The sequence below is a fragment of the Mastomys coucha genome, unplaced genomic scaffold (genome assembly GCF_008632895.1).
Source record: "Mastomys coucha isolate ucsf_1 unplaced genomic scaffold, UCSF_Mcou_1 pScaffold23, whole genome shotgun sequence".
NCBI lineage: Eukaryota > Metazoa > Chordata > Mammalia > Rodentia > Muridae > Mastomys > Mastomys coucha.
In genome coordinates, this window is record NW_022196906.1 from 39,145,795 (window position 1) to 39,162,764 (window position 16,970).

Below are 16,970 nucleotides of genomic sequence, written 5' to 3' on the forward strand. Positions count from 1 at the left end.
TCTCTCTCTCTCTCTCTCTCTCTCTCTCCAGACATTAGAATGGCTAAAGTGAAAAACACTGACAATATTAAGTATTGGTGAGAACACAGGACATGGAGCAACTGGGATGTCTATGTTTGCTAGTGGGATATAAACTATAGCAGTGCTTTGATCAAATGATTTGATAGTAATCACAGGGCTGGTTTATTATTTGATGGCTCAGCAGATCTACTGTGGGATGTAATCACAAGAAAGAAGTACTTATATATATCTAGCAAAAACCTAGCGTTTTCACAGTAGCATTGATTGAGATAGCTCAACATTGGAAAGCGCCTAGTGGTCGAATAGCTAAATAAATTGTGGATTATCTACACAATAGCATTTCAACAGTAGATAGGAACAAACTTCTTACAACTACACTTTTATCTAAAAACATTTTTATGTATACAGGAATTTTGCCCACTTGTATGTCTGTGTACCACCTCTGTGCCTGGTACCTGCGGAGGCCAGAAGAGGGCATCAGATCAGTGGTTAAGAAGAGCTCTTACTGAACTACCTCTCCAACCCACTGTTATTCTAGGTTGTCAGCTTGACTGGACTCAGAAATGCCTATGAAGGGCTGTGGAGATGGCTCAGTTGCTTCACTTCCTGAAGTTAATAAGCATGAAGACCTGAGTTTAGATTGCTAGCACTCACATATAAGGCTGTGTGTAGTGGTACACCCCTCTAATCCTGGCTCTGAGGAGGTAGAGACAGGAGATTCCTCTGAGACTTGCTGCCATCTAGTCTAGAAAATCAGTGAGCTCCAGTTTCAGTAAAATACCCTGTCTCAAAAATAAGGTGGAGAGTAATCAAGGAAGATACCTACCATTGACTTCTGGCTTCGGCATACACATGGTACACACATGCACACACATGTGCATACACATACACAGGAATGCCTAGGACATGGTGAATCACATTCTGGATATGTCTTGACATCTCCAGAATTGACAAGATCATTGGTCTAATGGATTAATTGACTGCTAGATTCATAAATACAATGGCATTATTGGGAAATGGTAAAAGTTAGGGCATGTGGCCTCATGAAAGGAGTTAGATCCTGGAGGCAAGTCCCTAGAAAGTGTATCTTGTTCTGAACTTTCTGACTCGTTTTCCTGTTCTAGTGTCGTACGAAGTGAGACAGTCTCCACTGCCCACCCCTTCTTGCATGTAGCACGTGTGGCCAAGTGTCTATTGGCTAAGCCCTCTGCTTCCATCCATGAGTCAGATCAACCCTGCCTCCTCTCAATCACTTCGATCAAAAGCTTTCTCACAAGAACATGATAGTAACCAATCCAAGGCTAGGCTGACGGCAACAAAGGGGATGACTGCATGACATCACGATGAAAGAACTAAGCATGGAAAAGCATGTGCTGTGCAATGACATAGACACACAGCCCTAGAGCCAGAAGGTAAGGTTAGGGTGCTAGTGGTCAGAACAGCATTACTGCCCAGAAAGTGGGGTGGTTATAGGAAGAAGCACAATGGATTGTTCTGGAATACCGAGAAACTTCTAGACCTTGCTGTGGGTATTGGCTACCCTGGGCTTATGTGTGTTAGACCTTCACTGTGAGGTATGTTTTAGGTAGGAGCTGTTCGACATGTGTGGATTATATCTAATAAAGCAAGCAAGCCCAAACCAAAGTCTACTAGGGTACTGTGCATTTCTGAGAGTGTGGTCCTAGCTCTGCAGTGGTGCATGTGCCCAAACACATGCAGAGGCATTTCCTGGCTTTGCTCAACCCGCTCCCATATGCACTCAGTGTACCACAACCACAGGGGATCAAACATTGGGGTTACTTAATCAGAGACTCAAATGCAAAGTACATTTACTCTTTTTTCTGCAGGCAATGGTCAAAGGCAGGGCGATGCCCAGGTTCCCCTTCTCTGGACCCCCTTTAATCTCTTGAGTAGCTCAGAGCCTTCCTCTCTTTCAGGTCTGGTAGAGGATGGGGAAGGGGTGTTCCTGAGTTCGTTCTGTTAAGCCTCTACATAGGGACTAACTTGTCAGTACAGCACTGAGGTCGTAGACACCAATGGTGACAGGAGAGAGCAGAATCCTATACACATCCTACCAGGGATTTTTCTGGTCCTATATGGGAGTGAAAAGATGTTTTCTAAGCTCTGGGTGTATGGAAAGCCTAAATTGGTTACCAGGGGGCTGCCTACTCTCATGGTTAAACATGCGGGTCCCAGGGATGAGCAGGGAACTCCTTCCTACTCCCCTCTCCTTCCACATTCAAGTCTGCAGTCTGCTGGAGGATGCCAGGCTTTGCCCTTTGGTGTTGATGGGTCTTGCCTGGCTGGTGCAGTAGTCCACAAGGACTGAGTAGGAATACAGGCTCTGCCTCCTACTGATTGTGTACCTTTGGATAAGAAATGAAATGAGCCTTCTGGTGGGAAGTGCCAGGGTCACACTTGGCCACCAGTTCCTGCCTGTCCATCCCCTATGCTCCCATAGCCTTTCTCTGATTGGGCAGTCTCGGTTTCTCTGTCTTTTTCTGTTTCTCATTATTTTTTTTATTTCAGATTTTATTTTAAATTGGCAAATGATAATTGCATTGGTCTCTCTTCTTGCCTTTGTACCCTTAATGTTAAGCATCAGGCTTGTGCCTGGGAACAATTGAGTGCATCTTTGGGCTCTGCTCCCTCCCAGGCTCTCCTTGGTCATTGCCAAGCTGATCGGAGGGGAAAACTTTCAGGATGAGGATGAGAACAGATCAGAGCACCTGGCCTATGGGCACCTAGTCAGGAGAAAACAGTACCAACAGCAATTTACACACAACAGGCAAAGTCTTTCCATTTAACTTAGCTCCAGATTTAAAAAGACTGAAACCAAGTGTGTGATAACTGCAGTGCTTAGCATTAAATAATGGCTAAAGTAAACAAATGAATGAGAAATAGCCATACTCTGCCAGGCCCTGATCCAATAAGAAACGGATGTCAGAAATCAATAAGCATTCATCCCAGTAGATACGGAGAGGTGCCCAAAAAGAACAACCAAGGGCTATATCCCTTGGAGGGCCAGGGGCAGAGGTGGTGACTACAAATAGATAAGCCGGAAAAAAACTCACAGGGTTTGATGAAGCCTGCAGGAGAAAGTGGGGATAAGAAGACAGAGTGTCCAGATGAAGATGGGGCCAAGGGAAAGGGTGAGAACAGTTAGAGAGGTCACATCTGAGCTGTAACTTGAGTGACAGAAAGGGGCCAGCGCTCAGACTCAGTGTGGGTGATGGAGGAGCTGCAGAGAAGTGGGCGTGGCTGGAGGGGAGGCAGAGGCATTAGAGAAGGAGATGAGTCTGTGTGCCTTTGGAGCATTAACACAGTGGGCTTTGTCAGTGGACCCGTGCCCTTGGATGTTGGTTAAGCAGGTTAGGGTGTCCACTGAGATGTGGAAGGCTAGAGGGAATTGTGGGTAGTGAGAGCATCCATTCAGTGGGCTCTTCCCATCGGTGCATTCTTTTTTATTCACTCTATGTGTGTGTACATGCCTCCATTAGTTGGAACAGGTGGGATGAATTTCTTTTGCTTCTTTTTTTTTTTTAACTAATTCACTAGGCATTGACTACACATGATGGGTGAGGGGTTATTCTAGAAGTCAAGATGCAGAAGGAACAACAACAACAGTGCAGTTCACACCTTCCTGCATTTCAGTTGTTCATTTTGAGCTAAAGTGGCCTGATACTTCACGTCAGGCAATGTTTCCTGCTGCTGGCTGCTCAGTTGAGGCTGTACTGTACAGAATATCGTCCTCCTTTGCAAACAAAAAGCAGGAAACAGTGAGTCAAGTTAAAACACAGTTCCACAGTCACGGAACAGTGACCGCACCGTTAATCACCGAATCTAAAGTCTTTCTATGCGTGAGATAGAGTGAATATTAAATAAATGGTGTTGAATCAGTACATTAATGAGCCTGTCTCAATTTTAAGACTTGGTCTTGGTCCAGCTTTTAAAAATCTGCCTGTAAATACAGTCACACAATGAAATATCACAAGGAAGTAAAAATAAACGAACTACAAGTTATCTCAACTGAAATGGAATATTAGCAATTGAGTAACAAGGGTAAAGTCCCAACAGGTTCCCTGAAGCTCAGAATCCTTCTTGTGAAGAAGCAAGAGAATGGTAGACATGGGACTCGGGGGTGGGTAGGGCTTGCATCAACCAAGAGCATTGAACTCGAGTCCTCAGACAGTAGACAGATGCAGTCAATTTTTGTTAAATTAATAAGCAAAAGAGACTTGCCCTCCTACCTCAGCAGGGGCATGGGTGTGCATGTGAGAGGTGAGAAGGAATCTCATGAGTCTAGAGGTTGCTCTAAGCCGCAGTTTCTGTGTAGACTTATGGGAGCTTACTGTATTCTTAACTTAACTAGTTAATGAGTTTCTAATAAATCCTGTGTGGATCAATAGTGAAATATTATTATGAATCAAGGCATGGTTTAGCCAACATTGTGCACTCACAGAGAGACCAAAAGGCCTGTGCCAAGAAGTTTGGGGGCTTAGTTCTTCTCATGGTTATCCGATGTAGCCTTGAAATCTCTTATTCTATGCCCTTTCTGAAAGCTTCTGGACAAACATCTCTGACAGAGAGAAATGTGAGGTTGTCAAACTTCCAGGAAGCAGAGATGTTGCAGATCATGAGTACCAGGGCCAGTGTTAGTGAGGCAGGGGCTGTGAGTGGTGACTGGGGACCACCAACGTTAGAGATGTTCTGAGAAGAGTAGAAAGAGGAACCGAAGGGCAGTTCCATCCCTTCTCAACCCAGAATAAGTCCTGAACTGAGGAAGGAAAAGATGAGGTGGAGACATGTGGGTACCATGTGGAACTCAGAGATCCCATCAGACCCCACCACCAGTGGCAGATCCAGTTGTGGTCAAGGATGCTGAGCTGAAAGGCTCTCTAGAGACTATTCTGGGGCCCTCTTGCTGAAGCCAGACAGAGGAAAGATATTATCCTAGAGTCAGTGGAAGAGGGAACTTTGAAAAGCATCCAAAGGCCAATCGTGATTCCCTCTTCATTGCTAGAAATATCTTTGATTATCCTCAGCTTGAGCTTAACCTCTTGAGCTAGTCACAGTTACTATGGTCCAATCCTTGTATAGCCCAAGTAAAGGCTCCAGTCTTCACGCTTCTGTCAGAGCTGCTGGCTGAGCCAGGCCACCTGCTCTGTTGACTCACACTGTATAGAGCTCAGTAGATTTGATTCAGCCCATGTCTAGCTTAGGGCTCAACTGGAACAAAGCTTTTGCTGGCTGGAGTACAATGGAAGGTTGAGAATTCCTGACACTTAGTGCCCAAGGGGGAATAGGATAGCGGTAGAACGAGTGGATGCTGGTTGGTTAGCTCAGAGCATCTTCCTGCTCTGTTTTCCAGTCGGTCACTATCAAGAGAACAGATTAATCCAGTATCCACCTGTGAAGGCTGAATATTGTTCTATCACATGCAATGTCTTCCTTTCAAAGGCGCTATTATATTTAATCTCTAGGAAATCCCAAGACATTCCCACCTTATAGAATTGAAAGCCGAAGTTATCCACAAAGTGGCTTCGGTGGTTTCAAAGCAAGTAAAGGGCAGACCCAGCTCTCCAGTTTGGGCTTCTTGGACTTGGGGTCTGTTGTTTGCATTTCTCAGCAGTTTCAAGGACCCATATGTTTAAGCATCCTTAGGGGGTAGTGCACCCTTTTGAGTCTCTACCATTCTGCAATGTGGTCTTGTTGCTTGTGATTAGCCTTCAATCAACACACAGAGATTCCCCTAAGAAGCTCCACAGCCCTTCCATGGCTGGTAGGCACAGAGACCTGGATGTGCTCCCTGGCTTTGCCAAAGCATCCATGAGTGGTGATGGGAGCCTCCATAGGCAGCAGGCTTTGGTGTCGGGGAGTGCCCCTGTTAATGTTACCATCCAGTCTTCCACCTTCTACCTTGTTTGCTTTTCTCAGCTGTGGCTCCCCCCGACTCCCTCCCTTCATGTTTTAAATCATGGAGAAGTTCCTGGGCTTAGCTGAGTCCCAAATATCAAACGGGTCCTTTTAGACTCTAATTCAGAGACTAGACAGCTGACCAGGCAGTTTTTGTTTTTAAATTCTGTAGAAAAGCCACAGAGAAACAAGCTAAGGGTGTGTGACCTGTGACTTGCTGTCCAGCTGGGATACTCCTCTCAATTTCTGTAACTACTAGGTCCCCATCAAGCCACTGGGAAGTTTCTTTCTGAGATGGTGAAGCTCTTGATTATTTCACAGTGGAATGGCCAGTGCTCCTCTAGTCAATAATGAAGAGGCCCAAGGCACAGAGCCCGCCAGCTCCTTCACCCTGCTGAGCTGCCTGCTTCTCCCCAGCACAGACATTGCTTTGCTCTGGGAAGAGGTTAGCGGGAGAGCTGGGAGAACAGAGTGGGGATGAGGAAGACAAACTGGAGCACCAAGAGGCTGTGTCTCTGGCTCCGTTGTTCTTCTCAGTGGCAGCTTCGGGGTCCCATGGGAAGGAACCTGGCTTTCCTTGATCTCAGAGGGAAACCTTGGAGCTAAAGATGTGGCTGTTGCCAGGTGATGGATACACAGACCCTCTGAGGCTTTTAGTTTATATAGTTAAGTTGCTGAGGCCAGTGACAGGGTGACATGGGCACCCCAGGGAAGGGTGGGGACTGCTCTCTGAGTGAGCCAAGAGACCTGGGGCTGCTCGCAGTTAGCGGGAAGAGCTAGGCTTGGCCACAGCTAGCTCTGGTGTTCAGGGGGTGCTTTAGGTAGCCTTGAGCCACTCTGACCCCCTGAACCTGCACCTAACCATCAGTTCTACTGCTGGCAGGTATCTGCCCACCTGTGGCTATGCAGGCAGTTTGATGCCTTTATCAGTCTGGGAACAAGACCTTGTCTCTTGGGTGCCTCCACAATGCCAGGTAAGGTGACAACAAGAAGGGGTTACAGAGGGGTCCTTCATCATGGCAGTGGGGTGGGGAGAGGGCTGCAGGGAGGTGCAATCAAGGTTTCAGTGGAGACAGCCATGTTGGCTTCCAAGTAGTCCTACCCTGTGTCTCCGTTTTCAAGATGTGTGTCCAGGAAAATAGGCTAGGCACCAGCTTCACACAAAGGAGAAGCAGTCACTACAAGGTGTAGGCTTTCTTTTAACCTAACCTCAGTCCAGCTGCTACATTAGAAACCACTGTGCCTTGTAATAAACCACATAGGTGCTGACCTGTTGGCAATTAGAGTAGAGAAGTTTACCCATTCCAAGAATAATAGCTCCAGGGCAAGGCCTGGGGGCAGGAGGGAGATATCAAATGACCCACCGTTATCCCAGCCTGTTGTTCCGTTCTGTCATCTAAGAATCAACCTTTGTGTTTCTGCCAGGCTCCTAACTGCAGGTAGAGCCTGGAGAGGATGGAAGAAGGTAGAGAGGCAAGAGTCCCTATTTCATGGATGGAGGTGTGGTATAGGGTTTACAAGATCTCTGCCCTCTGGCTACGCAGCAGGCCAGTGAGCAGGCCATTTGGACAGGCCTCTTGGGAGGAGCTGACTGTAGACACCTGGCTTCCTCTGAGGCCTTTTGCTCCAGATGGTTCTGTTGTGAGCTCACTCTTGCATAGCCAACAAACCCAGGGAAAGCAGTCCACTCTCCTCGATTTCTGAGTTCTTGGTTGTTCTATTTTGCTCAGCTTCCCCTCTGGCCCAGGACCACTTGTGCCCACTTTCTCTTTCCAGAACAGTTTGATGAAAAGGTAGTTTCCCATAGATACCCAATGGCAGTACATGCATGTGTGAGCATGTACGCGTGCGTGCGTGTGTGTGCGTGCGTGCGTGCGTGTGTGTGTGTGTGTGTGTGTGTGTGTGTGTGTGTGTGTGTGTATGTGTTTATGAGGCTGCATGGGTCAGAGTTCCACCTGACATGGATTCTTTGGGCACCTGCTGTTTGGAGGGCTCATGGATGCTAGAGATGAGTTCTCTAAATAATGTTTACCCAAACCAGGTAGCCACCACCTGCAATGCAGTCTGATGTTTATAAGAGAATTCCACAGAGTTGGTGCTGTCTTAAAAAAAAAAATACGTCCTTTGCTTGTCCTGAATTGACTTTAAACATTAAGGTATGGGAAGTGGGGACTTTGTAGAGAGGATCTGGCTCCTCTGCTGAGCTGCTAAGCAATCCTGGGCAATTCTCAGTGTTGCCTGGTCCTAGATTCCCCTTTTGCAATGTGGGTATGAATTGGCACAAACACTCCACCTGCTGTGAACACCTTTCCAAGCCCTCATGGACTTCGGCTGGTCCTTTCAGGATCACATTGATGTTTGTGGCCCCCTTGGTTGATATTTGGAGACTGAAAGATCTCAGCTGCTCTGTTGAGAGTGGGGTCCATTGTATCTATTCTTCCTGAGAAGATGTGCTGGCTGGACTTCAGTCATGTCAAATGGTGTTCAAGTACACCAAAAAGGTTCCCTGCAAGGGAAGAAGGGCAGAAGGGCAGAAGGGAGCAGCCTGCTTTGTTCCAGATGCCTCAGGGATAGCCAGCCTCTGGTGGCTCCTTTGGCTTCTGCTGCTGATCTGCCCGCAAAAGACTCAGTGACTCTTTGATGGCTTTCCCAGGAACTCTGAACTCCAGAGCCTATAAATAGCGTTCTAGTGTTGCTTCCGGGACTTCTCTGCATTATTACCTTGTGGTTGCATAACCTAACGTTCTTCTCCCACTTTCCTGCCCACTCGCATAACTCTGCAAGTGCTTTGGAAGTTTCCCCTTGCTGTGATGCTGCTGTTAGAAGAGGCATCTTCACAGGGGATGGAGCACAGCCCATGCCATCCTGCCACTGAGGTCTGAATCCCACCTCTGTGCCCAAATTATTTGACCATGAAGAGCCTCAATTTCATGTGTGTATGAAAGAGAAAGAGAGACACAGAGAGACAGAGACAGAGTTTTGTTTTGTTTTGTTTTTTTTTGTTTTTCGAGTCAGAGTTTCTCTGTTTAGCCCTGGCTGTCCTGGAACTCAGTCTGTAGACAAGGCTGGCCTCTAACTCTGAAATCCACCTGCATCTGCCTCCCAAGTGCTGGGATTAAAGGCATGTACCACCACTGCCCGGCCAGAGATTGGTTTTTAATAAGTCTTCCTCCTAATGAGCCCCAAATATTCATGGATTCCAGCACATGGCCTGGAGCAAAGTGCAAGAACTGTAATAAGATAATCTTATTCAATCAGAAAAGCACTGGTAGGGGCTGGAGACCCAGCTACACACAAGAGTCAGAATTCCTATGCCCATGAGCAGACAGCCTGCTACTGTTCTTAATAATTACTAACAATATTTGAATAGAACCTGGCAAGAACCTGATAGAGTAGACACTTGGAGACTATTCATTATTAACTGGTAAGTTTCATAGAGCATCTGGCGTGGATGTGAAGGAAGCTATTTTGATGGCTAGGTAGCAAGATGCAGGCTAGAGAAGCAAAACCAGACAGAAGGATAAACACATACGGCCACTCAAGCCATCTGAAGGAAGAGGCCCAAGAGGATTCTCAGATGATGGGGGGATTGCGGGAGCTCTCTTATCAGAGGGAGGATAGCTGCAGCTAGAAGCTCTTCCCGGAAAGAGGGTGGGGTGAGTATAAACTGGTCCATGCAGGAGTTTCTCAAGCAGACAGAGTCAGGTCCAGATAGATGTAGGGCCTTTAGCATCTTTGGTTACTAGGCAGAGCTCCAGCAGTGCTGGGGTGGTTAGGTGGGGCAGGAGTGTGTGAGGCCTCAGTCCTTCCAAATGCCGCCACTATGGGTTTTCTGCTTTGCTTAAGGAATTCTGAACTGGGTTTCAGTGAGGGCTCCAAGGCCAGAATACACAGGGCCTCATAGGTCCTTCCTCAGGAGTCTGTGACCCAAAAGTGCTGACTGCTGGCTGCTGGCTGCTGATTTGCGACTTCTCTTGTCGGGTAAGACTGGTCTGAGGCCTGACTCACTCATAGTTCTGTCTCGGAACTTGCTGGTAGCCTAAGCTGGTCTTATATTCATGGCAGTCCATCTGCCTCAGCTTCCAGGATGCTCAGATTATAGGTGTGAGCCACTATACCTGGCTTGGCTTTAAATCAGTTTTCTCCCATGGTAATATGAATAATTTTTTTCCTGAGCAGACTGGCTGTGAAACTTTGTCTCAGCTTCCCTGAAGGTTCGAGATGATGCCCGTGCCTTTTGTTTCTCTCCCCTCCTCTGATCTTTGGCATCTTAGGGCGGGCTGGAGTTTCTGCAAAAAACCCAAGCCCTTCCCTTCCCTTCTCCCACACTCTTGTGTTAGTATCTTCACTCCATAAACACTTCGCTGTAAAGTCCATCAGCACAGAGGTAGTGACATGGGGTGCCCCGGTTCCGCGGTGGCTCAGGGAACATCGTGTGCTGGTCCCATGGGTCTGCAGCCTGATGAGTTTGGAGTCTTAGCTCTGCCTCCTAGAAGGATGTCTCTGGGCCTCCATCTCCTAACTTCCACATCTCAGAGCATTGGTGTTTTACTCAGAGGGAGATGCTTGATCCACAGAGGCCGCACATCTGGCATCAAGTTAGAGATGAGAAGTCTGTTGCCATGACATCAGGGGCTCTAGGTCCCCAGGATAGGCCAATGGGGATGTCTCTGGTGTCAAGGTGACAATGGGATAAAGGTGCCCCATTTACTCCCTTGATGAAAGTGCTATGGTTGTCCCTTTCTTAGTGGCATCTGTGAGTGAAGGAGGGCCATGCTTTGTCTGAATAAGGGGAGCAGTTTAGCTTGCTCCTTCTGTGCAGTCTTGGAACGGGGGGATATAGATCTTAAATCTTCTCCCAACCTTCTGGAGGCTTGTGAGAACCCAGTCTATGGTAGACACTTAGGTACTCACTATATGCGTAGTGGAGAAGTAGTGTAGGCAGACAATAGTGGAAGAAATTGAGACCACAGCAAGTGTGCCAAGCATGTGTACCTCTGCCCCACCAGGGAGGGGCAGCATACCTCAGGACCAAAGACCTCTCCGCACCCTGGACAGACTACCTCATTCTGTCACCTGCTTCCTCCAGACAGCGTCCTTTCACCTGCCACCTAAGAACTTCCATTTTCACGAAGATTAGACCCAGAAGTGGAAAGCACTCCTGAGCAGACAGGAGGAGAGGGTATTGCAGCTTTGATCCCTGTTTCTCTGCTGCTATCTAGTGTTTAATCGGAGTGGCATGCTGGGTGGTGCAGTTAAATACGTCACAGGGGGATTGCCACACTGTCTCTTCTTGCTTGACTCTCCCCAGTCCTGTTGCTGGGGCTCCCCTAGCAGGCTCAGACCTGCCCTCCCCTCCTCCCCAGCTCCTGTTTTTAGGGTCAAATACACTTTTATTTCTGGTAGGATTAGGTACTTTTTTAAAGGTTGGATGTGGTGAACTTTGCTTTCTGGATCACCTAGGTTAGAATCTGGTTACAAGAGATTCCATTTTGGATCATTTATCTGTCAGTCATTTACTCCCCATTCACTCCAACACTCTGACTGGCTGACAGATGGACAGTCACCGATCCACTGACTGACTGCTCTCTCAGTCGTTCACTCACACACCTGGGGACTCTTCCACCCCAGGTCCAGGATGTGCGAAGTTAAGAAGATGAAAGCCGGGCCTTGACAGTAGGAAGCTCACAGTCTGGTGGTGGTCAGTTTAAGTACATTTCAGGCATAGGAAGTTCCCTGTCACTTAGGGAGTCACTGGGAAGTTGAAGTGTTTTATTGAGGCTGATGTTTGCACCTGGGCAAGATGGAAGGCTGAACAGAAGAGGTTCTTGGGAAATCTGAGGCCTATGAGGATTCTCAGGTCCAAGGCTATACACCTCCAGCTCTGCTTGGGCTTCTGGCTGTTTGTCCAGAGTTCCCGAGCCCTTTGTGGGGTCTGATTTTTCTCATCTCTCCTTATACCATCTCCTCCCCATCCTGCAGCTCCTGTCCCTACCCAGCCCTCTCTGACACCATAAGGCTGGTACGCTTGCCTCCCTACCCTGCCTCACAGCAGCATCACTGTGAACTATGCTCCACAGTTGTGGAGCCTGTAGACTTTGTGCTTGCCCTCACCTCCCATTGCTTTTCTAGGGTCTGGTGCTGATGAGGCCGACTGCACTCCTGTAGAAGGACTGGACAAAGTTGGATACTTGGGTCTTGCCTGGTGGGAAACATGGTACTTTGGAGGGCAACCTCTCAGTGGATGGCCACTGGGACCCTTCCCCAGCCTTGCCTCTCTGAGCATAGAGGGAGACCCTGAGGCAGAGTTCTCCAATGAAGGGGTCATATTGCATGCATTGTGACCTCTCTGTTCCCTACACAGTTTGTTCCCGCCATAGCATGCTGTCTCTTGTCCCTGTACCACCGTCTGTCTTGCTTGTCTCATGAAATTCCCTCTGTGTAGACACACACCCTTCCTGGCTTCTCTGCCTGGAGACAGCTGGCTCATCCTTCAAGAAGTCCAAAGCAAGCTCTTTCTCTTCTGGGGATAGCTTCCAGCCACCCTGGAGAGATTTTGGCTCAGGGGTATCTTGTAATCCCTCTTTGGTGAGTACCTCTAAGGAAGCAAGCACCTACATATTTCTCAACACCTCTACCCCTTGCCAAACAGTTGGTTGTTTAACCAGGGTGGATTAAGCAGCTGGCTCCCTGGAGCAGCAGTGACATCAGGTTCTCTTCCCATGGGGAAGCAGGTATGAAGAGACAGCTTTGCCAGGCGCTGTCTACTGCCTAACTCTCAATATGCCACCCCCAAAGCAAGGATAACATCACCAGAGTGGGGGGCTCCTGGAGTCATGCTCCAATCTGAGCGGGAAGTCCACATGCTACCTGGCTCCTGTTGCCAGGCAGCTGGCCTATTCATTTGCCACAGTCCTCCAGTCAAGCCCTAAAATACTGTAGGGCAGTGTAGGCAAGAAAAAGAAGCAACGGGGAATACCTTGAAGGGTTGAGACTGACCTTGGGTGTTACTAATGGCCCTGCCTTGCCTGGATAATAATACCTCTTCTTTGTAGCGCAGTGTGCTTAGGACTTACAGAGTAGTAAGGAATCTTGCCCAGGTTGGCTGGTCAGGGGTCCCCAACTTCCCCTTTGGTCTCAGCTGCAGAGTACATATGGCACATTCCTATCCAGGTCAGACTCTAGGCTCTCACTCTGCACATAACTGGTGGCCTGCTGTAGCTCTCCCTGGTCATAACTGGCAGAGTAAGCTCAAGGGAAACCGTTGTTAACAGGCAGCTGGACTTTGATCAGCTCTTGCAGGGAGAGGCAGGAGGATAGAGGGGAGGAGCAGGGAGGGCTGAGCCTGGTCTTGGGTTACCCCGTCCTCTCTTGTGGGCTGAGAGCTGGGCTCATCCTGGCCTCATCAATGGGGAAGGACTGGTTTGTGACACACTGGTAGCTTAGTGATCAGCTCAGAGACAGAATCTGGAAGTTCTCTTCTGCAGACTAGCGGTCATGTTGCCTGCCTTTGCTCTGTGACCCTGGGCCTGACCCTTCACCCATGCTGACCATCTGCCTTCCCCCTCATCAGCAACACCCAGCTTTCATTCCATGGTGGCAGAAGGGCAGGGTGAGATGTGGTCCTGGCTCTCACTTCCTGGAGTGGGTCTCTTATTATCTACAGTCGCTCATTTGCTCCAGCTTCCTGATTTACAGAGCCTATTCACAAATGTTACTTCGCTTAGCCTCTCTACTCATTCTGTGTGTGTGCCAGGGGTTTTGTGAAACACACTGTTTCCCTTCTACAGGGGTACGGGATGAGTTGAATCTCAGTAACATTAAAGTCTCAAGACCTCATAGAGTGCTAGCGTCTTGTTATTGAGTCCTACATCAGATTTTGTTCCTGTTAGCTGCCTCGGAAGTGCACCCTGGTCAGCAGCCCATCCAAGAGGAGGCAACCCAGGGTCCCTCAGTGCTACAGAGCAATGGCTCACAGTCTGGAGGTGGGCACTGCTCCCTTCCTCCTCCAATGACTCCAGCGGGGGCACCTCTGCACAGGATCTCCTCTGATGGAGTAGCAGGCAGTTAGGGCTTCAGTACCAGCTCTGGTCTAGTACCAGCATGGCAGTCCCTGCCTGGTGCTCTGCCCTTAGCTGGAATTTTGCCAGACATTTTACTAGCCGGTCATTGGAAGTGATAGGTAGCACATACCCCCTTTTGTCATGGGGGAGGCAGCTCCTTTCTCCAACCTTTTTGTTTTACTGCCTGAGCAGTTGCTGAGGATTGGGGAATCAAGACCCACTGGCCTGGTGACCCCTTAGGCATGGTGATTATCTCTTCCCCTTCCTGGTTTTCAGTTGTCCCCTTGAAAGGACAAGCCAGCAGTAGAAGATGCCATAGATAGTCAATGGAGCAGAGCATTCAAGAAATCAAACAGAAGGGCCCCACAGACACCCCTGATTGTCTGGGGGCATCTCTGTACTGTTTTCTCTATAAAGGATAGGAGTGATTTTTCTCAGGGAGTATCTGAGGGTCACTGTGGCACCAAAGTAGCCCTTGCCTTTGAGGAAACCATGACATCCTCCAGCAAACACACATGAGACAGTATGCAAAGGAACTAGCATGACTTAGAAGGAATTGGTGGACAAAGACAGCCCTGACTTCCATGCCCACCTTCAAAGATGGCTAATGATGGAAGCAGAGGAGAGCGGGTGGGCAAGAGAGGCTGGAAGTGGAGCTGATGACCTCTTATTTTTTTTTTAAGCCTGGAAGGTCTCCTAGCATTCTCAGTTAATGACCCCATAGGTTACTTGAAGAGCCCTTTGTGGACAGCTGTCCTCCCCACCCTGAGGGCCCTGTACTTACCATACTGCTTTGGTAATCCTCCTAATTTTCTTACAGCTGGGAGCTAGATCTGCCACCCAAGACAGCAGAAGGGGGTCCTCAAATGAGCCTCATTAGGAAGCAGCTCAGAAAGTCCTGGGCAGCACTGGGCAGAGGGGGCCTAAGTGCAAGGCCGTCCTTGCTCCTTGATGGCCAGCATTCTCTTCTTCCTCTTCCTTCCGCAAGCCAGCTACCACCTGCCACTGTATCTAGGAGTGACTTGAGGACTATTAGGGCTGGTCAAGTCCCACAACCCAACCGGTGAAGTTGCCAAACTGGAATGATTATGAGTCTTGTAATCTGACACCCAGTCGTAGGGGCAGGGACAACACCTGGAGTGGTTCATAGGCCTCAGAACAGGTGACACACCTAAGGCGTTACACAAGCCTACCTGCTTGAATGCCTTTCATCCAACCAGGAAGGCAGGAGGGCGGGCATTGGCTGAGGCTAGGTGATGGCAGACAACTCTTTCTCTTTCTCTTTCGTCTGGTTGTGTGACTTCTCACCATAGGGGTGCTTTTTTTGGGGAGGGGAGGTTGCAGGAAGTTGGCAGGGTAGATTACTAGCTTGTGTCAGGCAGTAGGACTGGGGTGTTCATGCAGGTCTCTTCCCTAAAGATGTGTGCTCTTTCATTCACAAGACAAGCTGTTGGTTGGGCTAATGAGCAACCTGCCTGGCAGGCAATGCACCTTTCAAAGAGCATACCGTTGGAAAGTCACCAGTGTGCTACAGCTAGGGCTAGGTCCTCTTCTCCACAGGCTCATTTCTGACTCGTGTCCTGCCACATAGGATGGTTGGAACTGCCCCAGACCAGGGGCTGTGTGAAGTGGAACTGTGGGATCAGACTGTATAGCTAAGGGACCTGGACACATCTGGAATCCCTGGGGCAAAACCTCCCATCACATACAAGTTTAAAATGTACATTGTTTTCTGTTTCACATCTGGCTCTTCTGGGAGAACAGTAAGACTAATGTCTTAACTCTTCTGTTTAGCAATGTGCTTCTGTGAGCCATCTCGTGAATTCTCACAATAACTTCATGGAGAACATTTTGTTCTATTCGACCTTTGAGAGTGGTGAAGAAGTTTCTGACAGAAGAATAGTGGTGGTTGGAGCCTGAGTCCTCTCCCACTGCCAATCAGGCAGATGGGCTTCCATCCTAATACTACAGAGGCATCACAACACTGAGGATATGGGTGCTGTGGTCTATGTTGAATAGCCTTGGTTCCATCTGAGACCAAGCTATAGGGTCTTCAGGGCCTTCTATCCACGAGGCTCTCATGCTTCCCACCTGGACAGAGATCTTTAGAGCAGGATGTTCAGGGCCATGGTGTGGTTTCAGTACGCAGGCCTCTCCTTCTCAAAGAAGAATTTCAGCCGTGGGTCACTTGCAGCCAGGCCTTCCTTGTTTGGATCCACTCTGTGCCAGGATAAACATCTGGCCTACATGTTTTTTTTTTCTTCCTCACCCAGTGCTCAGGTGAACCAGGAGGGACTGCTGCAGGGCAGGGCTGGCAGCAGGGTGATTACTCAGCACTCCTGGCTCAGGCTTTGGCTCCGGTTCCCAGAGCATTCTGGGAACCCATGCAGAGGCCTGGGAAGGAGGCAGGACTGAATAGGCCGCTGTGATACTCATAACAGCTCAGAGATGGAGGCCCTGTGGCCTGTAGGAAACAGGCCTGCCTTTGCCAGGGGCCTGGTATGAACAGCTTTTGTTCCTCTCACTTGCATGACCCCTCCTAAGGCCATCTACAGGGCTCTAGTAGTATATTCATGTTGTCATATGGGTTTTGTAATTTTTGTAGACACACACACACACACACACACACACACACACACACACACACCACACACACTTTGGGCAGCACATAGCCACCTGTGTTTCTGGCCATCACGGGCTCTTGTGCACACTGCGGCCATGACTCCCTCCCACACAGAGTAAAAAAAAAAAGTCAGATATAGTGGCTCACATCTTTAATCCCAGTACTGGGAGTGGGGGACAGAGTATTTTGACTTTGAGGCCAGCCTGGTCTACATAGCAAATTCCAGTACAGGCTGAGCTACACAGTGAGAGACTATCTCAAAAAAAGAAAGCAAAATAAGCTGGGCAGTGGTGGCACATGCCTTTAATCCCAGCACTTGGGAGGCAGAGGCAAGTGGATTTCTAAGT

The 16,970-nt window shown here is 48.6% G+C and overlaps 1 protein-coding gene across 1 annotated transcript in view; it reads right to left on the minus strand.

The window, feature by feature from the left end:
- Tmprss4 (transmembrane serine protease 4) overlaps window positions 1-15,065 on the minus strand; it is a 32,067-nt gene extending 17,002 nt beyond the window's left edge. Inside the window, exon 1 of the mRNA XM_031345457.1 lies at window positions 14,785-15,065. Within this exon, the coding sequence (XP_031201317.1) occupies window positions 14,785-14,787 (3 nt within the window). The 5' untranslated portion in view covers window positions 14,788-15,065. The remainder of the gene's footprint in view (window positions 1-14,784) is intronic.
- Between the last annotated feature and the right edge of the window lie 1,905 nt (window positions 15,066-16,970).